Consider the following 27,575-nt stretch of genomic DNA (forward strand, 5'->3'; position numbering starts at 1 on the left):
AAGACAAACTGTAACGTTGTTTCTTTCATTCATTTCCGATTGTTGTAATCCGACAACGCAATTTATCAACTCGCACACTACATCAAAAGTCGTTTTGACGCTCGATTGTAGTCAATTCAGATAAACATAAGATTTAACACTACAAACGTAATATAAACACGTGCTAAGGGCAGGAAAAACAACTCACCGCAACAGCAAGTCACAGCAGAAAACCGCCTCACACGCGAAACTGAGTGAAACTTCATCCTGCTTTCAGAAATTGACTGTTTGCAGAGTCCCGCAGCAACCGTAGAACACAAAGATGCGTTTAAATTGGTCGAGGCGGGAAACTCAGTCAGTCAGTCAGCAGCAGACAGACAGTGCAGCGAAGCCAGCACAATAACTGTTGCAGAGGTGTAACTGCATAGGAATGTCTGAGGAGGACTTTAACTCTCTGTAGCGCTCAATAGACTGACACACTTCATTACTGTCATAGACTCATGCTTGCATGTCGACATAAATACCAAATATTTCACTTTAAGAAGTTACAGGGGGATCTACCATGGTAATAGTTATCGTTTTTAGATGGTACAACCACGGTATAAATTAAATTAATTATTAGAGTACTATGCCAGTTAAATACTACACGGTACCTAATAAGGTAGTCATGCTTCTTATATATCACATAAAATATAATAAAATAACAAATTAACAGCAGTTTCTTCCTCGCATTCCATTGGTCGAGCTGTTTTCCAAGAGTTCTGATTGGTGGGGACTGACTGTCATTGCAGGTTTACAACTCTCAGCCAGTAGGTGGCGACAAGCGACTGTATTTATAGATGAGTCACTGAATCGTCTAATCAATTGATCAATGTAATGCCGCTACTGTTTTGCTCATAGACTTTCAGTGGTTGATCCTGTTTCGACTTTTGGGACTATTTTCAATGGTGGAGTAAAATACTAATTAATAATATGACTGTCGTGTGTATCCGATTAGCTATATGTGACCCTGGACCACAAAACCAGTCATAAGTGTCAATTTTCTGAAATTGAGATTTATAAATCATCTGAAAGCTGAATGAATAAACTTTCCATTGATGTGTGGTTTGTTGGGACAATATTTGGATGAGATACAGGTATTTGAAAATCTGGAATCTGAGGGTGCGAAAAATTCGAAATGTTGAGGAAATCAGATTTAACGTTGTGCAAAAGAACTTCAAAACAATGCATATTACTAGTTAACAAATAAGTTTTAATATAGTAGGAAATAATAATGAATAAATAAATAAATAACTTAATGGAACATGATCTTTACTTAATATCCTAATGACTTTTGGCATAAAAGAAAAAACTTTCATTTTGACCCAAACAATGTATTTTTGGCTATTCCTACAAATATACCCCAGAGACTTAAGACTGCTTTTGTGGTCCAGGGTCACATATTAATATTTGATTAGCTAAGCAGTCTTCCAAGAGTTCTGATATGTGATAGGGATTGTGAGTGATCCTTTCTGCAGTTTACAACACGTATGCGAGCAGTTACCAAGTGAATGTAAGTGAGTCACTGAATTATTCCTTCTTTCAATCAATTAATTCAAAACGCTGATTGATTCAGTCACATTAATATTCTATTTGAAGAAGGACAACATGTTGATTAACCCTTTATCCTCTTTCAGCTTTTGGGACTATTTTCACAGCATCCAAATTACTACATGATATGGTAGTCATGTGTATTAGATATCACTTAAAATATGAATATTTACACAGTACTTTATTTCCTCCTCAAATTCGATTGGCCAAGCTGTTTCCAAGAGTTCTAATATTCTGATATTATGCCAGTAGGTGGCAACAAGTGATTGTATTTATGAATAAAACAGTTGATCCTATGATTGATCCTGTTTTGACTTCTATTTTCATTGGTGGAGCAAAAATGGACAAAATACACCAGCAGGTGGCGACAAGTGATTGTATTTATCAGTGAGTCATTGAATCAGTCAATCGATTCATTTAAAACACTGAGTTATGAAATAACGCCTCTATTGTGTGTATCTATTCCAAATAGAATTATTTTGATTGGTGGAGCAAAAACAGACAAAAACTTCTGGCAAAGTTGTGTCTAATTTGTAAATGACTCAATACAAAGCCATATGTGACACATTATCAATACCAAATTTTTTGACAATTAAAAATAATAAATAATAATAACTATATATATATATATTCCCATTTTTATTTCTTTATTTAATTACTTTTATAGTACCATGGTATGCCATTAGTTAAAGCACTGTAAACTACGATTAGTGAAGTACCATTGCACTTGTGGGAATGCTGCATGGAGATTATCTGGTTTTGGCTACATCTGAAGGCTACTTCCTTTTACCGAAGTGATAACATTGTTTGATTTCCCCTTGTCCCAAACTAGATTAATTATACCATTGCTTTATTGGAAGAATAAGATCACAGAATGAAGCCAGATGTTTTCACGTAGTAAACTCATGTTTGTGATTTTGTATTGTGCTAGTCGATTCTTTTTTCTTCATGTTTGTTATGCTGTGTTTATGCATGCAGTGGTAATCCACACCTAGTACAGTCCTAACAGAGGGGTTTGTGTCCAACTCCTCCCACCATACATTACTCAGTCTTTAAAGGAAATATAAAATGGGCTATTAGGCAAATTATCATATAGAAATATGCCAATGCATATTTACTTTAACTATGTGTTTGTATTCTTGGCAGAATAGCAATGGTTTTTCCGATTCTTAGTCCACAAGGAGGGAACTCTTATGCCATCCAAAAAGAATGTGCAATTCTTCCACTCCCAGTCAATCTGTCACATGTAATCCTACAGCATGTGGAACTGTTGCTTTTCAGTTGCAATTCATTAACAAAACCACACAAGTAATCCTTTGTATATTGCAGTTCACTACGACAGTCTTTTATGTGCTTTTATGATTCAGTTTTTGGCTTTCATGCAATAATTTCTGATCATTCATGTTTACACGACTTGCGCTTGTTGCACAATTATGCACACGTAATTTATTTATTTTTTCTCCGTTTTTTAGGATGAGACTTTTAAACAAGGCTTCATGCACTTGTAAAGATTCAAATAAGACTGTCACATGTTTGTACAAAAGTGTTTGCTATTCTGGTGGAACTTCATAATCTGTCACTCTGTGGGCTTTTTGTTTTGTCTTGCCATCTAAACATCTGCAAGTGAAGGTTTCCATCAACTGAAGTCTCAACAACTGAAGATGGTGTTGATCTAAACCTGTCATTGTCTCCTCGTGATCTGTGTTACACTGCCTCCCTCTACTGGATAGCAACGTCAACTGACGACTTGAAATGAATGGATGCTGACAAACCGTTTTGAAAATGCTCACTCAGAGTGACTAAGCACTGTTATGTAATCAGATTCAAACAAAAAGCATGTATGCTTATCCACTTTCTTATTGTTTGTTTATATCTATAACATCCGTTAGGTTCTTTTGACCAACTGTTATGAAGTATCAGCTATCAGCATTATATAATATCTCAGATTTGCAGTTTCCATGTGGCAGAATGTGATATATATTTCACAATATATATATTTTAATACGTTTTCAAATAATTAAGATTAAACTATTGAACTAATATTGATATTGTGCTATACTGAGCTATAACCACACACATGTGCTTATAATAAACATTAGAAAATGTCAAAATTCCTTCATACTTTTTTTTCTTAATTTTACATAAAAAAATAAAACAACATTATTGGAGTATATTTTACAAGTAAATACTTTTTTTTTTTTGCAGCGTGTTTGTAATTGTTTGCAATTTCTGAGTAATTTGTCAGTGTACTGATGATCTATGATTATGAAAATTAACAAAATTATCATGTACAATATGCATTATAATGAACAACATGTGGGGAAATATATGCTTTTAAAATACCAAGAATCTAATCAGATTCTTTTAAATCTAAAAGGTATTGTTTATTGAAATGCATTGCATTTTAATCCTGCTTCATTGAAATGTAAATCAAATAACAGTCTTTTGTCCTGTTTGCTATTATTTAAGAATGTTTAAAGGCATTATCAATTCAGTTCTGTATGGTGCACAATGATAGCAAATATGTGGAATATTTTGGGCAAACCCTATAAAATATCAGTTTGTTGTGCATGTTTACTTTTATCTATAGCATACACTTTTATCCAAAGCAAGTTTCTATAGTGGCATTGTTATCCAAAGTACATTTTTTGTGAAGAAAAATGCAATAAAAGTCTGAATGAATAGTACATTTTAGGCAAGGTAATCTATGGGTATATATTGTTTGTTTTAGGAGATTAAAGGGTGAAACTCAAATAGCCAAAGCGTTAATTAGAAGCTGTTCCTTGTGTGTTTATTGAATCTGTGTTGGTCTATCATTAAAGCCTGCTGCTGTTGTCTGTTGACAGTGTAAATGTACTGCATTGGAACAGGCTGTTCATGTGTAGTGTTACTTACCACACAGTCTGGGGCCATTTGTCTGAGGATAGAGGGCAAAACAGCTTGTTCTTGTTAGAAAGCAAACAGCTCTGAATGATGGACAGAATATCACTGAAATTAAATCTCAGAGGAATAGTTCACCCCCAAATTTAAATTTGCTCAACATTTACTCCTTCAAGCCATCCAAGAAGTAAATTTGCACATTTATTTCATTATCAGAACAGATTTGGAGACATTAAATCCCTTACTCACCGATGAATACTCTTCAGTGAATGGGTGCCGTCAGAATGAGTCCAAACAGCTGATAAAATTACAGTCGATTAAAGTTACAAAGCCTTAATGATGGATTTGTTTCTTATAAAGCCACAGCTTTTTACTTCACAAGACATTGATTGCCTAGAGCCGTGTGGATTATTGTGATGTTTTTATTAGCTGTTCGGACGGCACCCATTCACTGCAGAGGATCTATGATTGCTGAGCTAGTGATGTAATGATTAATTTATCCAAATTGATTGTTATGAAAAACTCTCCATCTTGGCTAGAGTAAATCTCAAGTAAATTTAATTTTTTAGGAAATATTCCTTTAAACGATGCTGTCTGCTGTGTATAGCATTTAACAGAGAATCCTTAAATATATACACAAAGCATGAAGTATGTGATTAAAATGATCCCATCTAAGGTGGAAAATCACAAAATAATGAAAGAAAGAACAGAAAATCCACAAGAATGCAGCTATAACCCTTGGAGAATCACATGGTTACCACATTGTAGCCTGCAAATTTCAGTTCTTGATTAGTACTTCCAAAAAAAGACACTGTAGTCAGCGAATCTTTCATTTATTTTAACTACTAAAGCTCAGTCATATAAATATGTAATGTGGAATCTACAGCAGGCATTATTCAAATCAACAACATTATTCAATGAATAATATGGAGGGATCTGCTCGCACATTAATAGATCATTAACAGAAATCTCATCAGATTAAAAAAAAAAAAAAAAAAAAAAAACTTAAGGCAGCATTTCCATAAATTGCTGGTGAAGTATCAGTAAACCGTTTACAGTGCTTTTAATACAGGTAAACTGACACAACAAGTGTGTGAAGTGCTTTTAGGTCAGTTTTCACAAACATGTTTAAATAAAATTATCAAATTAAATAATTGTAAAGGTAAAACAAACGAAAATAATAATTTCAGAGTGACTGAACAGCCATTACTTATAGACACAGCCTCTTGTAACAACTCAAAATAATTTTCTTTGCACCGAGACACATGTCCGATAGAAAAATAAATAAGTATGACTCATTCTATATCAGGAAAATATTTGTAAAGTAAACCGGTGTGGATGTCTAAGGTACATAAGGACAGAGTTCAAGAGGTTCATCAAGGTTCAGAACAAATGACTAATTGCATATTTAAACACATATCATTCAGAACCTTAAAATGAGCTCGCAAAAATATTGCGACATACTGTTGACCCTGTGTTTTCCTTTTAAAAGTAATACCAGTTACAGGACATGGTCAACAACAAAGTGCAAAGAGTTTTAAAGGGATAGTTTGCTCCCCCCAATGTTATCCTGTCATCATTTACTTATCCTTGTGTTGTTCCAAATGTCCTTCCGTGGAGGAAAAATGTAGATATTTGGCAGAATGTTCACCCTGTTCTTTCCATACAATGAAAGTGAATAGAATGCAGCAACAAATGACATTCAGCATCATTCACGTCAAGTGGATGATGCCGAACGGAGCTAAAGAAGAAGATTTTCAGGAAATAACTACTTCGATTTCAGCATTACCTCATACAAATCTACCATGTGACTTGAAATATATTATTATAGCAGGCTAAATAGTATATTAAAGCCATTTTGTAGTGTTTCTTTCCCCATTTTTTTATTGCAGTCATTTAGCATGGATTTCAAAAGATTATAAATCATGGAATACTTATAGAATCTATGAGTGACTTTGAGAATCAAAAAATCTCTTTTTATGTTCCAAGGGGAAACCAAAAAAAATCATACTGCTTTGCAATGGCATGAATGTGAGTAAAAAGGATGGAATGATATTTTGGGGGATTTACACACATCAAGCTCAGGTCCTGACCAGCAGTCTATTATCATGTTGTCTACTATACTCTCTACATGATAAAACAGAACTACAGTCTCAAAAGTACCATCTTTAAAATATAATAAAAATATATGTTGTCTTCATTAAGAATATTGACTTTAAGAAACTACAAAATCGCTTAAAATACTTTCATATACTGTACATACTGCATACAGTAAGGTCAAAGACAAAAGAAAAAATCTCAGACTTTCAATGCATGTTTTTACAGTAATACAGCTTCTTTGGTATCTAATGCAGCAATTATTTGTAGCAAACATATAAAATGTTGTTTTTTTTCCCCTGTCTCACTATAATATGCAATCAGCTCTTATTTTTTGTGCTGTTATACCACTTCCTTATGGCCACCCCACTAGTGCTGCTAATCACACACAGCGCTCCTCCCAGACTCCACCATGTCGGTTTGCGGTTGAGGAAAAGGAACTGCAGAATGAACGCCAGGACCACATCCATCGTCCTCATCAGTGCAACAGGCCCTGCTTTCTCAATCTGTAGGGCTTTGGTAAGGAACGTCTGGCCAGCTATCCCGAGCACCCCGATGGCCATGAGCGTCCACCTGTCCCAGCCGCAGAACGGAATGGTCCATTCGTCCAAGATGAACAAAACAATGACACACTCGATGAGTCCCAGGACTGCATAGTACCACACAGAGAGGTAGTAATGAACACTTTTCCCTATTTTTCTCAGGATGACCATAGTGCAAGCCGCTCCGATCGCCCCTGCAAAGGCAGCCACCGTGCCTTTGATGTGATTGGTGTAGTCTCCTTCAATCCCTGACAGCTCTCCACCAAAGAGGAAGGGAGGTCTGGCTATCAGTATGACGCCGGTGAGCGTAAAAATCGTAAAAACAACGTCCCATATGGTGCACCTCTCCTTGAGGAAAATCCAAGCCAGCAAGGATGTGAAGACTGGATTACTGAACACTATAACTGTGGCATCCGCTAGGGGCATCTGCAGAACTGCATAATACAACAAGATCATGGCGTTGGAGCCCAGGAAGCCTCTGAAGAACAGGTAGATTCGCATATCTCTGGGTCCCAAAAAACCAGTACTGAAAAAAATAAAGGTTGTAGGTTATTTCCACATTGTGGAGTCCAATTATTATCGAATCTAACAACAGGGTGAAGAGATTGATACTTGTAATACTTTAAACATTCATAAGTAGTATTTTAGATTGATACTTACTTGAAAATGTATCAGTTTTATACTTGTTTTATGGCTTCTTTTAAATGTATCAGATTCATACTTGTATTTTAAAGCCTTACTTGTAAGATATCAGATCCATACTTGTTTTATAGAGTCTTAAGATATCAGATTCATACTCGTATTATAGTGTCTTGTATCATGTAAGATAGCTAGATTTTTGTAATATATCAGATTCAAGCTTGTAACATCAGATTCATACTTGTATTGTAGATTCTTGTAATATATCATATCATATTTGTAATATGTTTATATTTGTCCTATGGATTCCTACTTGTTATATATAAGATGTGTACTTGTATCATAAATTCAGACTTGTAATATATCAGATTCATACTTGTATTCTAAATTCATACTTGTATTAAATATTCTTACTTGTAATACATTCGATTTATATTTGTTTTATACTATCATACTTGTATTATATCTTCTTGTAATATAATTGTAATCAGATTCATAATTGTATTATACATTCATACTTGTCAGATGCAAACTTATAACATCAGATTCATACTTGTAATATATCAGATTCATACTTGTATTCTAAATTCATACTTGTATTATATATTCTTACTTGTAATACATCAGATTTATATTTGTGTTATAATATGATACTTGTGTTACAGATTCATACTTGTATTATACATTCAAACTTCTATTATAGATTCATACTTGTACTATAGATTCTTTTAATTATATCAGATTCATACTTCCATCATAACAGATTCATACTTATTTCATAGATTCTTTGATAGATTTATACTCATATGATAGATTCATACTTGTAATATATCATGGCTGGCATGACAAACAGCATCTGGAAGAAGCACCGAATTGCACTGATTTCTATGGCGTGTATCCCCTCAATTTTCTTCACAAGAAGAGCGGCAGAGGAGAAGAAGACGGATGCTAACAAGGTGTACAGGAGGCCCAGCCCCGGACATGCTGGTTTCTTTTCTGTGGATGAATATAAGAAAACAGCTTTACATCACACCTGTTAGTCAATTACACATAAATAAGATGGTATGCTGAATAATTATTAGTTTTGACTGCATAAACAAATATTTGCTCAGAAAAGCCACTAAAACTAAATTATCCTTGTGACCAAGTGTCCAGTTTTCTTCTAAGCTACCTGCTATAGCTCAGTAAACTCCCCACTGGAAGGGTTTCAGGACAAGCACGGCGAATACAACTCGAGCCACTTTTTGAGCATTTATTGAGCACACATACACAGCTCGTCATATGTGACGTTTAGCTCGTCAGTTAACTAGTCACTATAGATCGCTAGGTTGTAAACCTGCAATGAAACAAAACAAACATCAGAAAGAACTAATGAAATGACACGATCATGCGATATTATTTTTAGATCTGAATTACTAGCAATGTCAGTTTACAGACACTTACCGGCAAGCGTACCAGTCCTGATCAACGACAGAATGAAAATGAAAAATAAAGGCGGCGCCTGTGCACTCACTAACTACGCATGTACAGATTCACAATCTGGTGACTAGGAATGATAAGAGGCATATCTGCGACCTAGTAATATTAGAACATATATAAATAACATAAATGTGCTTGCATTTAGAATAAGATGGTAAATGTATACATTTTCCTCAAATACCCAGGAAAATAAAAATAACATCCATCACTTGAAATACACATAAACAAACAGTAGTGACACCTGCTGGAAAGTTCTACACCTCCCACTTGGCCTACTGATTCTAAAATCCAAGTAGGCCATCCTAACCAAACAATTCCCTTTTAGACATAACATTTCTCCATAACCATGCAAATAACATTGCATACTTCCAAATGAATAAACATATTACGTTATAACATTAATACTTATATCTTCAAGATGGTTTTAATGTCTGAAACAACACAAATTGTTCTTGATGACATAACAACCTCCTTTACCGAAACACACTACCAGCCTTGAGGAGGATGGTAGTGGGGAAAGTCTTGATCCTTCTCCGAAACACACCATGGTGGGGAACCTTTACCGAAACACACCATGGTGGGGATCCTATACCGAAACACACCATGGTGGGGATCCTATACCGAAACACACCATGGTGGGGATCCTTTACTGCTCCTCCACTGGAAGCAGAACCACCAACCTTCTAACATCCCTGTGGAGAATGGTGGAGGGATAGTTGTCCTCAACTCGGTTTCTCTTGGATTGCCCACCGGAAACTGGACAACTTCGACATGTTGCCACTCTCACATCTCGTACTACACCCCTCGCATCAGGACACACTTCCACGACTCGACCCAGCCTGAACTGGCCCCTCAGTGCGTTCTGATCAGCTAACCATACCAGGTCACCCGCTGCAACATTTCTAGCAGGTGCATGCCACTTTTGCCGGATGTAGAGGTTTGGACCTGCCAGCTGACTCCAACGCTTCCAAAACTTATTAACCTCAATCTGGATTGTTCTCAGACGCACAACGGGGTAAGTTGGATACTCAAACCCTCGTGAGTCCCCACTGGGTCCTGCACGACCAAGCAGAAGTGAGTTGGGAGTGATTACTTCCACGGTCTCGTCTTGTACCTGAGCTCTGGCACCGATAGGTCTCTCATTCGACAGATTAGCAGCCAGGTACAGAAGGGTTTGGAACTCTAGCGCTGTCAGATTACATCCCTTGCCAACACTACTTAACGCCCTCTTGAGTACACGAACTGCTGCCTCAGCTGCTCCATTTCGATGGGGAGAGTCTGCCGGGTGAAACACCCATGTCCAATCGGTTCCTTCAACTACTGCTTTCCTCTGGACCTGATCCTTGTCAATGTTACTTAGGAACTCATAAAGCTCCTGTAATACTGGTTTGGCACCCATAAAGTTGGTCCCTTGGTCCGACCAAAGCTTTCTTGGGTGACCCCTGAGAGCTGTGAAGCGCTGGTATGTTTTCAGGAATCCTTCCGTCGACAGATCTTCTACAATGTCAGCATGTACTGCTCTTGAAGCCATACAGCTGAACACCACACCCCAGATTTTCATCTCCGTTCTTCGTTTTACAGTATCTTTAACAACATAGGGACCGAAAAGGTCTAATGTTGTAAACTCGAATGGTGCGGCTGGTTTAGTTCGTTCAAGGGGAAGTTCACCCATTACCTGTTTACACATTTTTGCTTTGATCTTCCGGCAATGCATACAAGAATCAACAACATTTCTGGCAATCCTTGAACCCCTTATCACCCATGCTTTAGATCTCACACGGAGATGTGTGCCAGCAACCCCTTCGTGGTTAGCTTCATGAGCCTCTCTCGTGAGAAGAGCGCTAATCCATGCCTTGTAGGGAACCAAAGGTACACCAATCTCTCCCTGGGTCAAATCCTGGACTCTACCATGACATCTCAGGAGCCCTGAAGCCCCATCCCTGCTTACAACAAGCCTGTTTAGCGTGGTCACAGGAAACATAACTCCATTTTGGGCAGCTAAGCACAGGTCTTGGAATGCAACTTCGCGTTCCTTAACTGTCAATACTGCCTCCCACTTTGCTGGCTTGGAGGCCCTGCGTACACGGGCCAACCACTTCCTTACAGCTCTGCGGATATAACCAACTATTCCACAAAGTCTAGTAAGAGAACTGCACCTTGTTGGATCCACTTGGTCTATGAGTGCGGCTCCCCACAGAGTCTCCTCTTCCTTAGTCTCAGTTAAGGTAACTTTCTTCCCTTTTTCAGAGGACAGTGAAGCCCCGCTTTCTCCATCTGTGACTATTGGATCTTCACCACCAAGACTGCCAAGATGTAACAATTTCTTGGCTTGAACTCTGGTAAGGACTGCTGAAAAGGCTTTTCTCTGGAGCTTACTCACTACCTCTCTTGCATCAACTGCCACTTCTGAGGCCGACTTTATGGGCCAATCCTCGACTGGATCAGAGAGAAACTCGGGACCTTTCTGCCACACAGAATTCTCACCCAGCAGATCAGGAGCGCACCCTCTTGTGACTAGATCAGCGACGTTGACTTTGCCTGGTATCCACCACCAGTCAGTTACAGGTCCAGCCTTCTGAATTTCCCCGATTCGGTTCGCAAAAAATGTCTGGAAACCATAGCTCTCTCTCTGGATGGCTCCAAGCACCGTCTGACTGTCAATGAAATGATACCACTTCTCTACGTCCAACCGTCCATGCTTCAACATGTATCCTTTCAGACGTGTGGCAAAGACAGCCCCACATACCTCTGCCATAACTGCATCACCTTTCTGGTTGAGAGGAGTTAACTTGGCCTTTGACTCCACTAGCCGAGTGACTACACCATTTGATGTCTCCCATCTTAAGTAAAGTACTGCACCATAGGACTCACAGCTCCCGTCAGAAAATGTGATTCCCCAGGGTCTATCTTTCCAGCCAGAAGGCGTAAGGCTTCTGTAGAACTTAATACTACTCAGACGAGCGTACTCCTTGAACAGATCAATTGCCTTGCCTCTGAGCTCGTCAGACAGAGGTTCATCCCAGGTATCCTTAGTAAGCTTACCAGCTTCCTGGAAGGCTCTTCTCACAAGGATTACTCCTTTCTGCTTCACAGGAGTTACTAGACCGATCGGGTCATACAGTCCAGCGATTTGACTCAGTAGAACACGACGAGTAAGTGGGTTTGGTGTTTTTACTTCTACTTCCCCTTCAGTGAGGTCAATCTCAGTTCTCATCTTCTTCTTCCTACTGGAGAAGTTGATAGAGACCATCACAAAGAGTTTGTCCTCTTGCACAAGGTAACCAACCCCCAGGGCTTTGTTATCTTCCTCCCTTAACTGGTTGGGTAAAGTCAGAGTCATGGTTCTGGACTTGGTCTCTTCTCTCCTCCCACTTTGACCACACCGGATCCAAGGCTTGAGGTAGAAACCTCCTGTTCTTAGTATCTTCTCCACTCCCTCTTGAATCTTGTTTAGACGGTGTGGGTCATTGTGGGATGTGAGGAGATCATCGACATAGGAGTCTTCCTCGATTACCCTTCTTTCCTCCTTCATCTCAGAGAACTGGGGTAACTTTGCGGTCTCTCGCATGGCAACCTGCGCAATACATCCCGCAGGTTTATCCCCCATGTTCACCCTCACGACAGCGTAATCTTCAATCTCATCCTCCGGTGAGTCCCTCCATAGGAATCGATGCACATGGACTTCCTGTTCCTCCAGCCAGACCGAATTATACATCTTGGTGATGTCTCCGATGGCTGCATGTTCTCCCACCCGAAATCTAAGGAGCACCGCTCTGATGGGATTTAAGACATCTGGGCCCTTAAGCAAAATACTATTCATACTGACCCCTCCAAACTCCTGGCTACTGTTCCAGACTAGTCGTACTGGCGTAGTTACTGAATGGGGGTTTGGGGCTGTTAGGTGACTCACCCACCACACAGCACCCTTCCAGCTGTCCATAACATCCTTAGTGAGCTTAATAGCAGCTCCCCTCTCTACCATCTCGTGGACTTGCTTCGTGTAAGCTTCTTTCCACAGAGGGTCTCTCATGAGCCGCTTCTCCGTTCTCAGGAATGTTGCTTCCACAGCCTTTCGGTTGTTAGGAAGAGAGACTGGGTTTTCCATCCAGGGATACTTCGCATCCCAGTGGGGCTGGTCGCTGTGCGCATCTCCCTCTCTGAAGGTTAGACCTGCCTTTATTATCTCCAGCTCTTTTTCATCAGCTAGGGACATCTCCTTTCCTCCCGGCGAGCACTTTCCACAGCGACATCCTCCACAGATAGGATCACAGGCAGCACCGATGCTGTCCCACTTTAGCCACTCAAAGACCTCTTTATTGCACACTGCTGTCGTTCGAACTTCTGCTATGTTTCCTTGCTCCAAATGGCTTCCTGGCCTTGCAACCAAGTGTTCTTCAACTTTGACGGCTACCGTCCTCATTGAATGAGCAAAGTGTGTCTTCGACCGCCATGCAGCCACCTCCACATCTTCAAAGAGGTCTGGATGCACACCACTCACGATCTTGCCCAGAGGACCATCCCACAACACTAAATCGCCAACCCTTTGCAATCTTTGTGGAGCTAATCGCCCTTCACGAGTGCTGATTAAAAGATCAATCTTTTTTGGGCGGGCCAATTCTCCTGGCTCTACTTCAGGGAAAAATTGCTTTAGCCGCTCCGATTTCACCACTCGATCCACTTTAGCGATGTCTTCCATCCCATAGCAAATCATCTCGTGGAGTTTCAGAGTTCCTCGGGAGGTCCACACTTTTATTTTTACGAGATACCTTTTTGTATCAACTCTCACCTTCATCGTACCAACACCATACACGACAAGGGAAACCGGTTCACCATTCAGTCCGAGCCTTTCTGCAGCTTGGTGTGTAATGTAATTCGTGTCAGAAGCAAGATCAACCAAAGCTCCAAGGCTGTCTCCTCTCTTTGTCGTGACGTGTACGAGCATCATAAGGACTGGATGTTCTTTCAAACCACTTTGTTGCATCAGACTCTTGCCAGGACACACTGTCGATGTCACCTTGTTAGTACAGGCTCTGCGGACAGCTTCCAATTGGTGAGGAGTCAGTCCCAACTCACCGAACACAGCCTCTTGCTCCTCTGTTGGACCTCGAGCTCGCCTCTTTTCCTCTTCTTTATTTTCCCTTTTAACAGTGTCCTTCTTTGTTGACGCCTTAGGGCAAAGGAAATAATGGTGGTCCGCTGGAGTGTCGCCTTTCTTACACTCATCTTTACGACAGAGAAACTTTGGAGTACAGTCACTCTCGACTCCGTGAACATCCAAACACTTTGTACATGCTTTCACCTTTTTCACTTGAGCTTTCTTTTCTGACAGATTGGCTTTTCTGAAAGTTTTACAACGAAACAGTTTACCTCCGTGATCTCCATCACCACACACGGCACATGGTAACTGCTTGGATTCTCTTTTGACTTCACTTACTGTAGTCTTAGTGAAAGACTTCTTCTCTCTCCATCTGTCACCTGGTTTCTCCCGGTGGCTTGGTCTCTCAGGAGCATTAGCAGGCCATGGTTTGCTGGGCAGCAACTGCTCCAACCTGACGAGCAATGACTTTTGGTCTTCCAGGAACATCAAGAGCCTGTCAAAACGGTTTCCAGGATGGACGTCATTTACAGGATTTCTCACACACATGAGCCACTCTCTTTTCATAACATCAGGGAGTTTACTCTCCAAAGACCGAATCACAAGTTGATTGCGTACAGCATCTTCGCACCCAAGGTCTGAGAGATCCAGTACTGCCCTCTCCACTGCTAGAATCAACTCTAACGTTTCTCGTGGCTGATGGTTCTTTACAGCAGGTCGTGATTGAAGCTCCAACACAATCTCTTCGGCCGTGTGTGCTTTGTCACCATAATGGTTCTCCAATTCCCTGAAGATATCATTCGCATCTCTGCACCGATATAGCCTGAGTTCACTTTTCACTGACTCACTTATACTATCCAGTAAGTGAAGTTTCTTGCATTCCCTAGACCCTGTAGGTTCTGCTTGTGCCTGGATACTTTCCCATTCAGCCTTCCAACGCCAATAACTCCTCCGGTCACCGGAGAATTTAGGTAAGCTTATTGGTGTGAGCTTTATTCTTGGTCGGGCCCACTGAGAGCTGTTTTCTGCACCAGCGTGCGAACCAGGGTTACTATATGGCATGCTACTACTTTGTCCCATGCTGAGATCAACAGGCAGAGTAGCATGATCGTTCAACCATTGTGGCGTGCTGGCAAAAGTTGAAGGTAGGGTGAAACTGACACCAAGCCCACTATCAGACCTTCTTGACTGCAGAATGGGCTGTAACATTTGTTGGGAGGCATTGTGTGCAGTAGCTGTGCCATACCTGCTTTGAGGTTGACTAATGGCTGTAGAACCTCTGGCAGCACAAGTAGAAATGCTTGCTCTGTCTGTAGACATGAATGAAGGAGAACTTGTTACATTTACAGTTTCCTGCCCCTCAGCGGGTGGACTGACAACAGCAGGCTGACTGTTAACAGGTGGAGTAGCAATAGCAAGAGCTACTGGTTGGGTAAAGGTGATGCTATCTGCAGTTGTTAGGCTGTTGATATCTGTTATGACATGCCCACCGACCACATCATTTCCTCCCTCGTCTTCATCCTCGGCCCCCTCACCATGGCCTTTTAGTTCTGTACTGTCCCTCTTCATAACCTCATCCTCACGTCTGTATGTCCACCCATCCATCAGTTGCTCTTTATCCTCTCTTAATGATAAAAAGAGCATCCACTTGTCTCTTCCATATGGACGATAATCTCTCCAAGTGTACACAGCATCCCGGAGTTCATGAAGTTTCCTCTCCAGTTTACCACTTTCGACCCTCTGCTGCGCCCATGGCACTTTACTTGTGCCGAGTGCCTCAGCTCGATTAAAAGCAGATTTGAACTGTTTTACAAGAGCATCTATGTCTGGCTCTGCATACTTAGTCCACAGCATTTCCATGATTTTACTCTCAGTTTCAAGGAATTTTTGCTCACTGGCATCTCTCCTCGCCAGAGCATCCTGCGACTCACTGTCATCACCCGTAGCATCTATTTGGCTTAGTGCATCAACATACTCATTACTACCATCAAGGAGTTTGTCATAATCATCTTTCAACTTCACTAACTCTTCTGACAATTCAGCTTCACGTAAACGGCCAGCACTGACATTAAGGCGGTTTATTCTTGTTGTAAAGATTCGTTGTGCATTTGAGCGTTTCCGTTTTAAACTCTCCAGATCTGGTTTTTCATCTGCCATTTCTCATATCTTTATCCTCTTCCCGGTGATCAAAATCACTAAAATCACTTTTTAGCAAAAAGAATCGTTCAAAAAGAATCGTTCAGAGGAGTCGACTCAAATGACTCGTTCAGAAAGATTCGCTTCAAAAGATTAGACTCAGCTGTTACGGCTGATAGTCGCGTTGTTATAGCTCCGCAGCTGTTATTAATCACACTGTCTTACTCACGGTCATTCAGCACTTTAACGGCCCCGTTAACTCTTGACTTCGGCTCTTCTTTTGCAGTGGTGTTGTTAACGGCCGCTTCCTTCTCAGTATACGGGTCTCCGATCCCGACTTCTGTCAACAACGATGGCTTCTCCCCCGCTCGGTGTCCGTGAATTTCCTAGCACGGCTCCGACGGCGGTTTACAACTGTCCAGTTTTCTTCTAAGCTACCTGCTATAGCTCAGTAAACTCCCCACTGGAAGGGTTTCAGGACAAGCACGGCGAATACAACTCGAGCCACTTTTTGAGCATTTATTGAGCACACATACACAGCTCGTCATATGTGACGTTTAGCTCGTCAGTTAACTAGTCACTATAGATCGCTAGGTTGTAAACCTGCAATGAAACAAAACAAACATCAGAAAGAACTAATGAAATGACACGATCATGCGATATTATTTTTAGATCTGAATTACTAGCAATGTCAGTTTACAGACACTTACCGGCAAGCGTACCAGTCCTGATCAACGACAGAATGAAAATGAAAAATAAAGGCGGCGCCTGTGCACTCACTAACTACGCATGTACAGATTCACAATCTGGTGACTAGGAATGATAAGAGGCATATCTGCGACCTAGTAATATTAGAACATATATAAATAACATAAATGTGCTTGCATTTAGAATAAGATGGTAAATGTATACATTTTCCTCAAATACCCAGGAAAATAAAAATAACATCCATCACTTGAAATACACATAAACAAACAGTAGTGACACCTGCTGGAAAGTTCTACACCAAGGTTGAGAAAAATTCAAATTTGAAGAACTTGTTCCCTTTCAATTCCTGTGTGTGAATTTAAATTTGGCCACCAACCAGAGAAAATTAGAATGACAGGGAAATACATTTACTGAATTTCAAAACTGGAATTTGAATTTCTTTCAAAGCTTCTTTTTTTTACGGACAGCAGAATTCACAACAATATCCTTAGCATTTAGGCACTTCAAGCTAAAATTGCTCCAATGGTGGAAAAAATTATTATTATGATTTTACATCAAGTTCAAGAGACATTTTTCAAAAATGCTTGTTCTATAAAACTGCAAATGACATGTTAAACTGAGATTTTCCACAACAAAATTAACATTGGTTACTATTGATAAACCATTGTAAAAAAATAAATTAACCATGGTTTTGCTACACTAACCATAGTTTAGGTATTTGTAGTAAAACTTTGGCATCAACATGCCAAAAAAAAACATGGTTACTACACTTTTACTATAATAAAACCATGGTTCTTAAGGTAATGTTTATTCACTGGAGCACCCTATGAAAGCACTTTAGCACCAGTTTTTTTAGGCAAACTGTTTGCACAAATGATGGAAATGAGTCATGAGAAGTACACAGCAGGATTTGGCTTTGTGGAGAGTGATCTGAATTTTGATCTTGGTGTGGAATGAGATGGAAGCAGCAAAACAGCATGAATCTCTACACACTGCTGGTGATTCTGACACTGAAGTGAAATCAAATGTGACGGCAAGGAGGATTACCCAACCAAACACAACTTAACTACCTGTTGGTGAGCTTTGCTCATGCTTAATCAGGTTGTGTGGTTGCCAACATTGGACAAACGCCAAACTGTATCAAATGTCTCTTGAGGACCTGGCCTCACACATAGATCATGGGCCCTGGAACATAAAACATTCCCAACAATACAGGTTTAAGATTAACAAACAACTTCACCAGATTGTTTAGAGAGAACACTACGGAAATACAAGAAAATATACTGTTTCCTTGTGTGATTCACATACAGTAATTCAGACAAAGCCAGTCTGTTCTTATGATAAGAAATTCTGGTTTATCTCTCCCTGTGAAAATATGTAATTCTATTTCCTTTTCTTGTAAGAGACAAGAAGACAACCTAAAAATGCTTTAAGAAATACAATGGAAACACCAAGTACCTGATACTTGAATATGGTGATCATTAAGTACCATAGTTTACGTTAAATCAAAGTATGGTAAAACAATTGGCTATCATCACTGAAGCTAGCTTCTATAGTGTTCGTTAAGAATGTACTGTACTTGCCTGGTCATACAAAACCACATAACCTCATTTACAAATACAGTAGGAAAAACAGCCAAGCCTGATACAGTGTAAGAGTTCCCCTTTCAAAAGTTACCATGGGAAGCAGAGTTTCCTACAACAGAGTGTTACAGTTGGGTTCCAGCCGGGAATAAAAATCCCATTCATTTCTTCATTGGAAAAACAATTTTCTACACTTCTTAAATTTCCTAAACCAAGAAGACTACTGACAAGTGGACGGGACCTGTTGTACTTTATTCTGTTACAGTACACACAGTTGGGGAAAATTAGCCACCCTTGTAATCAAAAATGCACAATTTACATAATTACATAATTTATAAGTATTGAGCTGCAGAAATAATAACTTTAAAAACTTTATTTTTTGGGTTTAAGGTGGCTAAGTAACCACAGTATATTTTAAAAGTGGAAACAATGGTTACTGTTGTAATGTGTGTGTGTGTGTGTGTGTAAGGGGCTTGATACAATGTAACTGTTCCGTCAGCTTTTATGAAAAGAAGTTACCATGGTAACTGTCATTCATCCCATAATATTAATGATATGGCCGGCAGCCATATCACCCTGGAGCCCAAGACCGGTTTCCCACTAACGCTAAGCAGGGCTGAGCCTGGTCAGTACCTGGACGGGAGACCTCCTGGGAAAACTAGGTTGCTGCTGGAAGAGGTGCTAGTGAGGCCAACAGGGGGTGCTCACCCTGTGGTCTGTGTGGGTCCTAGCACCTCAGTGTAGTGATGGGGACACTATACTGTCAACAAGCACTGTCCTTTGGATGAGACATTAAACCGAGGTCCTGACTCTCTCTTTGGTCATTAAAAATCCCAGGATGTTTTTTGAAAAGAGTAGAGGTGTGACCGCGGCATCGTGGCTCAATTCGCCCATTGGCCTCTGACCATCATGGCCTCCTATCAATCCCCATATCTGCTGATTGGCTTCATCTCTCTGTCTCCTCTCCACCAGTAAACTGGTATGTGGTGGGCGTTCTGGCACACTATGGCTGCCGTCGCATCATCCAGGTGGATGCTGCACACTGGTGGTGGATGAGGAGAGACCCCCTGACTATGTAAGCGCTTTGAGTGTCTAGAAAAGCGCTATATAAATGTAAGGAATTATTATTATTATTATTAAGGTACTGTAAAATCGCTATAAATTGATAAGCGATCACATTCAAAACAATCAGAAATATGTTGTGTTGGTAAAATCTGATTTACTTATGCTTAATTTTTGATGGCGTATGGCTAATACAAAGTTACCTTAGATTTACTGTAGTATCAATGGTACTCTTAAAAAAGATGCAAGGGTTACCCTTAACTAAATTAAGGGATTTGTCATAGATACTACAGCTATTATTAAAACTCTAAATCATGGTAAATTAACATGGAATTTCCTTGTTTAACCGTTAAAGAAAAGATCAAAGTCTTGTTTTTTTTTTTTACATTTATTTCATTATTTATTTAAGAAAGGTTGTTATAATACCAAGTTACTGTATATTTATTATAGTAGTATCAATAGTTACAGTAACAGTAGTATTTAAAGTACAGTACGTTATAATGGTGAATTTATCCGCTCTCCATTGCTGTAACACTGAAAGTGTCACAGAGGTCACACAGGTGTAGAAGCAGAAACAACAGAAATAGATCGATCGGAGATTACATTCAGGGTCCATAGCTCTTTAATAAATGATATCTCCCGATCGTGTAAGAGATAAGCTCAGTTTACCTTTTTGAACTGTGTTTGCCCCCGTGTCTTCCTCATCATCATCATCATCCTGATTACGGTCAGTGTCGTTTCTCTGACAGCAAACCGGCAAACAAACCCGGTAAAACCCCGTGACATTGTCCAACCGGGAGTCTTCTGCGTCCACGGGCACTTCTGATCGACTTCGCAACTCAATTTCATCCCCAACGTCCCCATCGTCAACTTCATGATAAAGCACCCTGATGTCGTCCGCTGTGTAAGGGACAACAGATAAATCTGTGTCATTATTACTCACAGAGCCATTGCGCTGTCTAATATCACCCATGACAGAGGACAACCGCTGCTCGGCATACCTTGAACACGCGTCTTGACACACGGTTGCCTTCGGGTAGAAATGGTACCGAGCAACAAGTTAAATGATTAACCTTGTACAAGGAAATAGATGGTTTCGTTCATCTGCCGCTAGAGGAAGACAAAATGCGTTTGAAGAGCCGTTGGACGACAATGAGGTTTCCCAGCGTTTGAGACACACACGTGCGTTATTTGTATGTCGATGTCATTAGATATTATCGAGTCTTGGCGTAAAAAAAAAAAAAAAAATCTTGAGTCTTGGCGTTTAGTTCATAATTCACCAAATAGTTTTTAGCTGAATGAAAACGCATTTAGGAACATTTTTTTGGTTTCTTTTGAGTTTCTGCAATGGAAGCTCCTGTCGTCAACTCATTATTTGTGAGCAAACAAACTTGGTAACAAAGCTCTTTGTGACTTCTGAGGACAGTTTTTTATGACAGGTTTCAGCCATTATTCACACTTTCACTAAAATCCATGCATCAGGACAAAGCAGGGTCATATTTTTTAAGGGTTTTATTAGTTCTAACAAAAAAAGTACAGTAAACTAACCTTGCCTCCCACATTTACTTTACATCAATAAATGAAATCTAAGTCTATTGCAATCTGATTAATCAAAACAAGATTCAAAACTATGACACCCAATGTGGTCGATTTTGTTTAAAAAAGTTAAAAAAAATGTCTTTTTACATCGCAGTAAAAATATAAACAGTTCATTTGGCAGATTGTTATTACGTCAACAGTTAACTGATTTGACCTTTGTTTGTTTTCTTATCATAGGCTACCTCTTAAGTGACTACATGGCAAGCATGAGAATATGTTAACAACAGCTTTTGCTGAAAAGAGACAAAAACTGGAAAAATGAAATGTGAAGAACATATGGTAACAACAGAGAAAAAGACACAAAGGGCATTTCTAAAGAGGCATTCATCTGGAATTATAATTATTAGCGCTAGGCTAGATCATGCATGTAGTTTCACAATAGGCTTGTCTGTGTCAGGGTCTGGTTCTCTGCGCTTTCAATCGGCACCCTAACTGCTTAGGTCGATCATCAAGTGCTCGTAGATCTGCGTCTTCCCTTTAAAGCTGGACGCCAGCAGGAACTCTCGGTTGTCAATGGACATCAGCGAGAATGCTCTAGGCGCCTGGACGTTGAGCTCCTGGAAGTGCACAAACTGGCCCTTCTTGGTGTCCCACTGATAGATCTGTGTTAGCGAGTAGTCGCTGCCTAGGATGGCGTACTGCCAGTTGCCGATGGAGATGGGCTGGAAGACCATGGATCCCCGCGAGGGCATTGTCTGTATCTCTGTGAACATGGAGCCATCCCACTTCATCACCTTGGAGTCGCCAATGAAGCGTGTCAGGCAGACAAACAGCTCCCCCTTCACCTTGAAGTGCTTGATGGCGTAGACGTCCTCCATCTCTGGAATGTCCGTCCGTCTGTCGAACTGCTTCTGGCTTCTGCTCCACTGGTAGATAACGGGCCGCTGCGAGCTGCTAGACAAAATAAGATGAGGTTTGCCTGCGATATCCAGATACTCGACATCCGTGTCACGGTACCAGGGATGGAGAGACTGGTGAGAGTAGAAGCCGTTGCCATTCCACTTGTACACCGTGGTGGAGCCGGCCTTCGAGCTGTCTGCTATCACGAAGAAGAACTCGCCGTCCACGCGGAACGTCTCGATGTCGTTGGGTTTTCTGATTTTCAGGATGTCGATGTCCTGGATTTTGATGAATTTGTTGGCAGATCTGTCCATTTTGTAGATGTGAGAGCCACCGAAAAGTTGGGCGACTACGATGAAGAGGTGGTTATCGATGACCATTGGTTTGCACACTACTGTGGAAGTGCCTGTAATGACAACCACAGAAATGTCATTCAAAATCAATTCAGTCAATCAGCCTCTGCATTAAATGGACCTTAGTAGACCGTTTTTGTGGTGCTGCAATTGGCGGATTCAGATCAGAGAAGCATTGCACTCTGGGTAGGGGGTGTGATGTGTGATGCTCACTCTCTATGGTGTCATAAGCCCTGAACTCCATGTTGACGTGGTCCCATTCCATAAAGCTGCATTTTCCAGAGAAAGGCTGGGCGTATACGACATACTGATCATTCCCATATGTAAAGGCCTCCACAGATATGGACTCAAATGCAAAGGTTTTCTTTAAAGCAAACTCTACAACAAACAAACAAAGATTCATTTGTTAATGAGATTTGATGGCCAAATCATGTTTCAAAGCTTTCTTACAGAGTTCCAAAAATTCATAAATATATTCCAGTGCTATCCACATTCAATCAGTGCACTCACATATATATTACATAGCAAATCTCAACAATTTGACTGTTTACATTATCACCCAGTTCTAAACTGCTAAATGTGGACAATTGTGAAATAAGTTATTATAAATACTAACATCATTGTGTGTGTGTGTGTGTGTGTGTGTGTGTGTGTGTATTGTGAAAGGCTATACAAATACAATCGACTTTACTTGATATTTCTATTAGCTTTGAAGCTATTGGACAATATATTAGCCTGGCCAGTTTATTGTTTAAATTTATCAATTTTGAGATGATTGGACTATAATTGTATGAACTATTATTAAATATTACTAAAAGTTTACGTTTGTAATATTATTATTTTTTTGATGATTTTGGTTTAGTTCAAAAAAAAATTTTTTACAAAAAAGTTATTTTGATATCTACATACTTTTTTTGTACTTCAAATTTTTTTATATACATTTGAAATTTACATTCATTCTCATTCAGAAAAAAATGACCATAAATGATCAATGGTATGTAAGGTAAATATGTAATATTTTGTTTCTGAATTGCTTTAATTTATACATAATAATAACAATAATTCCTTTCATTTATGTAGCACTTTTCTGGTCATTCGAAGTGCTTTACATAATGCATTTCTAAGCATTTCTGCAGGCATGTAGGATCATCTTATTTCAAAGCCTGAATCTGTTGTACTCCGGAGAGTCTAGTGCATAATTACCTGCTGTAATGCAGTCAAAGGACCGAGGCACCAGGTCATTTATCTTCCTCCCTTGATAGAGTGGAGGTCCACTGCAGTGTACCTGATCCACAGTTGCATTAGTGCTGTACATCCATTCCACCAGCCACTTCAACTTACAGTCACAATTGAACATGTTTCCTCTGAGATCCCTGCTCAGTGGATTTACAGATTATATTTAAATAACTTTTTCTTGTATATCATACAACAAGAAAAGTAGACATGTGCTGTAAAATACATACACTTTTGTTAAGGCATCCATTCCTTTGAAAATATCTTTGGGCAGCGTCTCAAGATTATTGTAGGCAAGACTCCTAACAAACAAAAATGGTTAGGTAACACTTTACAGTAATAATTTATTTTGTTAACATTAGTTAACTACTATATATATATATATATATATATATTATAATACATAATTAAATAAAATAGTATAATAATGTATTTGTGTTTTATACTTACAGGTGAATGAGAGATTTCAAACCTCTGAAGGCGTGGGGTGAAAGCGACTCGATTTTGTTGTTTTCAATAAATCTGAAACAGGGTGTTGCATTTATAACGAAACTGAATGGTAATCTAAAAAGTAATCTGTAATCTGATGACGTTTTCAAACATAGAAAATCAACTCACAGATATTCCAGATGTGGCAGGCCTTGAAAAGCATCTTCGTCAATGAAGGCGAAAGAATTGGCTGTAAACAATCTAAGAAGTCATAAAAAAAAAAAGTTTTTTCTCTAAATTAAAGGAATAGTTCACCCAAGAAAAAAAGATAATTTGAAAATCGCTCACCAATGGATTCTCTACAGTGAATGGGTGCCGTCAGAATGGGAATCCAAACAGCTGATAAAAACATCACAATAATCCACAAGTAATTCACAAGTGATTTTATCCAGTGAAAATGTCATCTAGAGGAATATAAGCTAATCAAGAACTGTTTACATGTGAAAACAAATAACAGCTCTAAACATATATGTGGGTGGGTTTTTTGATGTGAAAGGACAAGAGGGGAGGGACTTTTAAGTGTTATCATGGATCTTGGCCACAAGTCACAGTTTCAAGTTTCAAATCTTGATGAAGAATTTGTATCTTACAAACATGCAACATTTTTCTTCAGAACATGTTAACTGATGGACTGGACTGATGTGGATTACTTGTGGATTATTGTGATGTTTTTATCAGCTGTTTGGACTCTCATTCTGACGGCACCCATTCACTGCAGAGCATCCATTGGTGAGCAAGTGATGCAATGCTAAATTTCTCCAAATCTGTTCTAATGAAGAAGCAAATTCATCTAAATAAATATTGGATGACCTTAGGCTATTTTCATTTTTGGGTGAACTTTTCCTTTATGCAACATTTCATTTGTTAACACAAGATATCTGTGAACATTTCAGAAGTTAAATCAGCCCCAGACATGAGTCTGTCACACACACCATTATTTGCATGTACCCATCCAGACTGGTATTTTCACTAATCATCTTCTAAATTCTAAGTTACAGTAGTGCACAATCAGACACCGGGTAGAAAAGATGAAAGACTGGTCATATTTAGCATAATACTGCCAGTCACATTTGCATTTTTCCTTCAGATTTACTTCCTTCCTTCAAGCTTTTCCGAGGCACATTTCAAAGGATTTGAGCAAGTCGGTGTGACATTATAAAACTGCAGAGATTTCCTTATTTGTTTATCGCGAGGACAGGGCAATGTCCCTCACAGAGCAGAAGCATTGCATAATATTCACACCAATTTAAAGGCTTTGAGAAATTAGACACGCTGAAGAATGTCCCCAAGCTGGCCGTTTTAAAAGGGGGGCGGGCTGTAATTGCTTAGAACAAACATTAGACCACTTAACATGGTGATCACCCCATCCTAATAAAGAAAAAGAAAGAAAAAAACACACATAACCCTAACAGAAACTCACAGGAGCTGAAGGGATGGCGTGTGGAGAAAGCTTCCCCCTGCAATCTCACTGAACCCAGACTTCACAAATGACCTGTTAGGAAAAAGAGTCAGTGTAATTTAGATGTAAACAAAGCATGCAGAACATACACAACACATGCATATTCACAGATTCATGCATTCGAATCTTTATGTAGGTTATGCATTGCATTGTTCTATTAAACCGTACTGTAACTGGAAAATAACGTGGACTGTAAACAGGACACTTACAGTGAGACGACATCGGGAGGGAAGCTGTGTGGCACAGATCTCACGTTTTCACACAAGGCGTTATCTTTGGTGCACGTGCATCCAGAGGGGCATCTGGGCTGTTTGCCTCTTCTGCTCTCCGCTAACAGCAGTAGTGTGGCTACCCAGAGCAGAAAAGTGTATCCTCTCCTGCTCCTGTGTGCATGTCCCATTGTGTTCCTGAGTGCCGCGGGCTGCTGTGCTGTTTTCTCCGCTGATGAGTGCTGGTCTGCTGCTCGCCTCTCTTCACTTGTGTCCGTGTGATGAATGTCTATGTCTCAGTGTCAGGCGCTCGTCCAAACGATTCGTTCTGCTACAATGGAAATATCCAGCGGGCTTGGATTTCCTTAGTTGCATGCAGATTTTAATAACAAACCAGTTTCTTCTTGGCTAAGCAACTGAGAAAAAATTAAATAAAATGTGAAAATGAAAGTGAAAAGAAAAAAATAATATATCGGGCCAAAATATTTTCCTTGGCGACGTGGTGGTAACGCGTTAAATAATTCCTTCAGATCCTGGGAGAATCCCTCTTTTTCATCATGATGTACCAGCTGCTGTCCAATGGTGTTATTACTGTGAATGCGCATGAACCAAATCCATGAATAATGATGAATAGTGAGAATATTCATGAGGCTTTGGAGACATGCACCTGCGCCCCTCAAGAAAGAAAGAAAGAAAGAAATACTAATATGATCCTATATGCTTTCATGTTTTCCTTTATTATTATTCTTTTATAGTATATTATTCTTTAAATAAAAAGCATTTTAAATATATTCCATTGTTTAGTAAGCTACGTTTTATTTATAATGTTATTTGTAAAGGAAAATATATCAGAATCTTTATTGTCAATATACATAAAGTGCAAAGAAATTATGTGCAATCCAATTTCAGTACAAAAAAAAGTTTATAGTTAAAAACAGCCACTAAAGAAATTAATTATCTATATTATTATGCATTAAATGTAAGCCTATTACTTATTGGTCGTATAACAAATATAAAATAATATTGCAAAGTTAATAAGGTCTACATTGGTTAATAAAAATACATTTAAAGCATGTATTAAACTTAATGTTAATGCTGATATTAATTCAGATTTTTTAACTAAAATTGAACTGTTGTAGGCATAAACAGATTATTAAATACTGTTACTAATGTATTGCTTATTGTTAGCTAATGCATTGATAAGCAATACATTGATTATAATGATTATTATTCATAATCGTTTTACATAATGATTTTCTTTTCAGTTCTTTTTTTTTAGAAGCCCATAGGGATGTTTCTTTGTCTCTTTGTATGTATTTATCACACAGACATTTGAGAACAGTAACGTGTCTGTCCTGATCACTGCTACTCTTCCAGTGCTTTCATTTTTAGCATTTTTCTCCGAATAAAAGACCAGTTGTTCTACTTTTGAGAAAATGGCACTTCGCCCCCTTACGCCCTATAATTTCCTGTCACTGTGTCTTCATCAATTTCCGATGAAAACAAATGCGAACAATAAAGTCTGTTTGAAACAAAGAACACTGGCAACTAAAATCACACCCAAATGCTGGCTACTTGCCACTTTTATATTTCATCTGTAACG

At 39.4% G+C, this 27,575-nt stretch overlaps 4 protein-coding genes across 13 annotated transcripts in view; all 4 read right to left on the reverse strand.

Moving 5' to 3' along the window:
* Positions 1-433, reverse strand: part of plce1 (phospholipase C, epsilon 1) — an 87,090-nt gene extending 86,657 nt beyond the window's left edge. For 6 of the 9 annotated variants that reach the window (XM_026277250.1, XM_026277249.1, XM_026277251.1 and 3 more), the window contains exon 1: positions 188-433. The gene's annotated coding sequence lies outside the window, so the exon portion shown is untranslated. The remainder of the gene's footprint in view (positions 1-187) is intronic. The other 3 variants (XM_026277257.1, XM_026277253.1, XM_026277256.1) reach the window with 2 other exon arrangements.
* Positions 434-5,275: 4,842 nt separating this feature from the next.
* Positions 5,276-20,915, reverse strand: slc35g1 (solute carrier family 35 member G1). Its single transcript, XM_026277261.1, has 3 exons — positions 20,460-20,915; positions 8,549-8,723; positions 5,276-7,614 (listed from the first exon to the last, which is right to left on the reverse strand). Exons 1-3 carry the CDS (start codon positions 20,761-20,763, stop codon positions 6,867-6,869), a joined length of 1,227 nt encoding a protein of 408 aa, XP_026133046.1. The 5' UTR covers positions 20,764-20,915; the 3' UTR covers positions 5,276-6,866.
* On the reverse strand, positions 8,916-17,760 carry LOC113111964 (uncharacterized). Of its 2 annotated transcripts, none has more exons than XR_003293379.1 (2): positions 9,171-17,760; positions 8,916-9,063 (listed from the first exon to the last, which is right to left on the reverse strand). XR_003293379.1 is itself a non-coding variant. In XM_026277259.1 (2 exons), exon 2 carries the CDS (start codon positions 16,456-16,458, stop codon positions 9,853-9,855), a length of 6,606 nt encoding a protein of 2,201 aa, XP_026133044.1. In that variant the 5' UTR covers positions 16,459-17,040; positions 17,148-17,760; the 3' UTR covers positions 8,916-9,852. The 2 variants fall into 2 exon arrangements, 1 of the variants encoding a protein (XP_026133044.1); XM_026277259.1 differs by having other exon boundaries at positions 8,916-17,040; positions 17,148-17,760.
* A 370-nt stretch (positions 20,916-21,285) lies between the features above and the next one.
* lgi1b (leucine-rich, glioma inactivated 1b) lies at positions 21,286-26,163 on the reverse strand. The gene is made up of 8 exons (XM_026277260.1): positions 25,973-26,163; positions 25,725-25,796; positions 24,434-24,505; positions 24,266-24,337; positions 24,046-24,117; positions 23,786-23,955; positions 22,796-22,960; positions 21,286-22,635 (listed from the first exon to the last, which is right to left on the reverse strand). The coding sequence occupies exons 1-8, from the start codon at positions 26,161-26,163 to the stop codon at positions 21,818-21,820; spliced, it is 1,632 nt and encodes a 543-aa protein (XP_026133045.1). The 3' UTR covers positions 21,286-21,817.
* Positions 26,164-27,575: the final 1,412 nt, after the last annotated feature.

The sequence above is a fragment of the Carassius auratus genome, chromosome 12 (genome assembly GCF_003368295.1).
Source record: "Carassius auratus strain Wakin chromosome 12, ASM336829v1, whole genome shotgun sequence".
Classification (NCBI taxonomy): domain Eukaryota; kingdom Metazoa; phylum Chordata; class Actinopteri; order Cypriniformes; family Cyprinidae; genus Carassius; species Carassius auratus.

Excerpts from the sequence above, each read along its gene's own strand:
- LOC113111964 (XM_026277259.1), bottom strand. The coding sequence starts at position 16,458 with ATGGCAGATGAAAAACCAGATCTGGAGAGTTTAAAACGGAAACGCTCA.
- slc35g1 (XM_026277261.1), bottom strand. The coding sequence starts at position 20,763 with ATGGGTGATATTAGACAGCGCAATGGCTCTGTGAGTAATAATGACACA. Across the intron at positions 8,724-20,459 it reads GGCAAACACAGTTCAAAAAG|AAAAGAAACCAGCATGTCCG; the intron begins GTAAACTGAGCT and ends ATTCATCCACAG. Across the intron at positions 7,615-8,548 it reads CCAGCCATGATATATTACAA|TACTGGTTTTTTGGGACCCA; the intron begins GTATGAATCTAT and ends TATTTTTTTCAG.
- lgi1b (XM_026277260.1), bottom strand. The coding sequence starts at position 26,163 with ATGGGACATGCACACAGGAGCAGGAGAGGATACACTTTTCTGCTCTGG. Across the intron at positions 25,797-25,972 it reads CCTCCCGATGTCGTCTCACT|GTCATTTGTGAAGTCTGGGT; the intron begins GTAAGTGTCCTG and ends TTTTCCTAACAG. Across the intron at positions 24,506-25,724 it reads ACGCCATCCCTTCAGCTCCT|ATTGTTTACAGCCAATTCTT; the intron begins GTGAGTTTCTGT and ends ATGACTTCTTAG.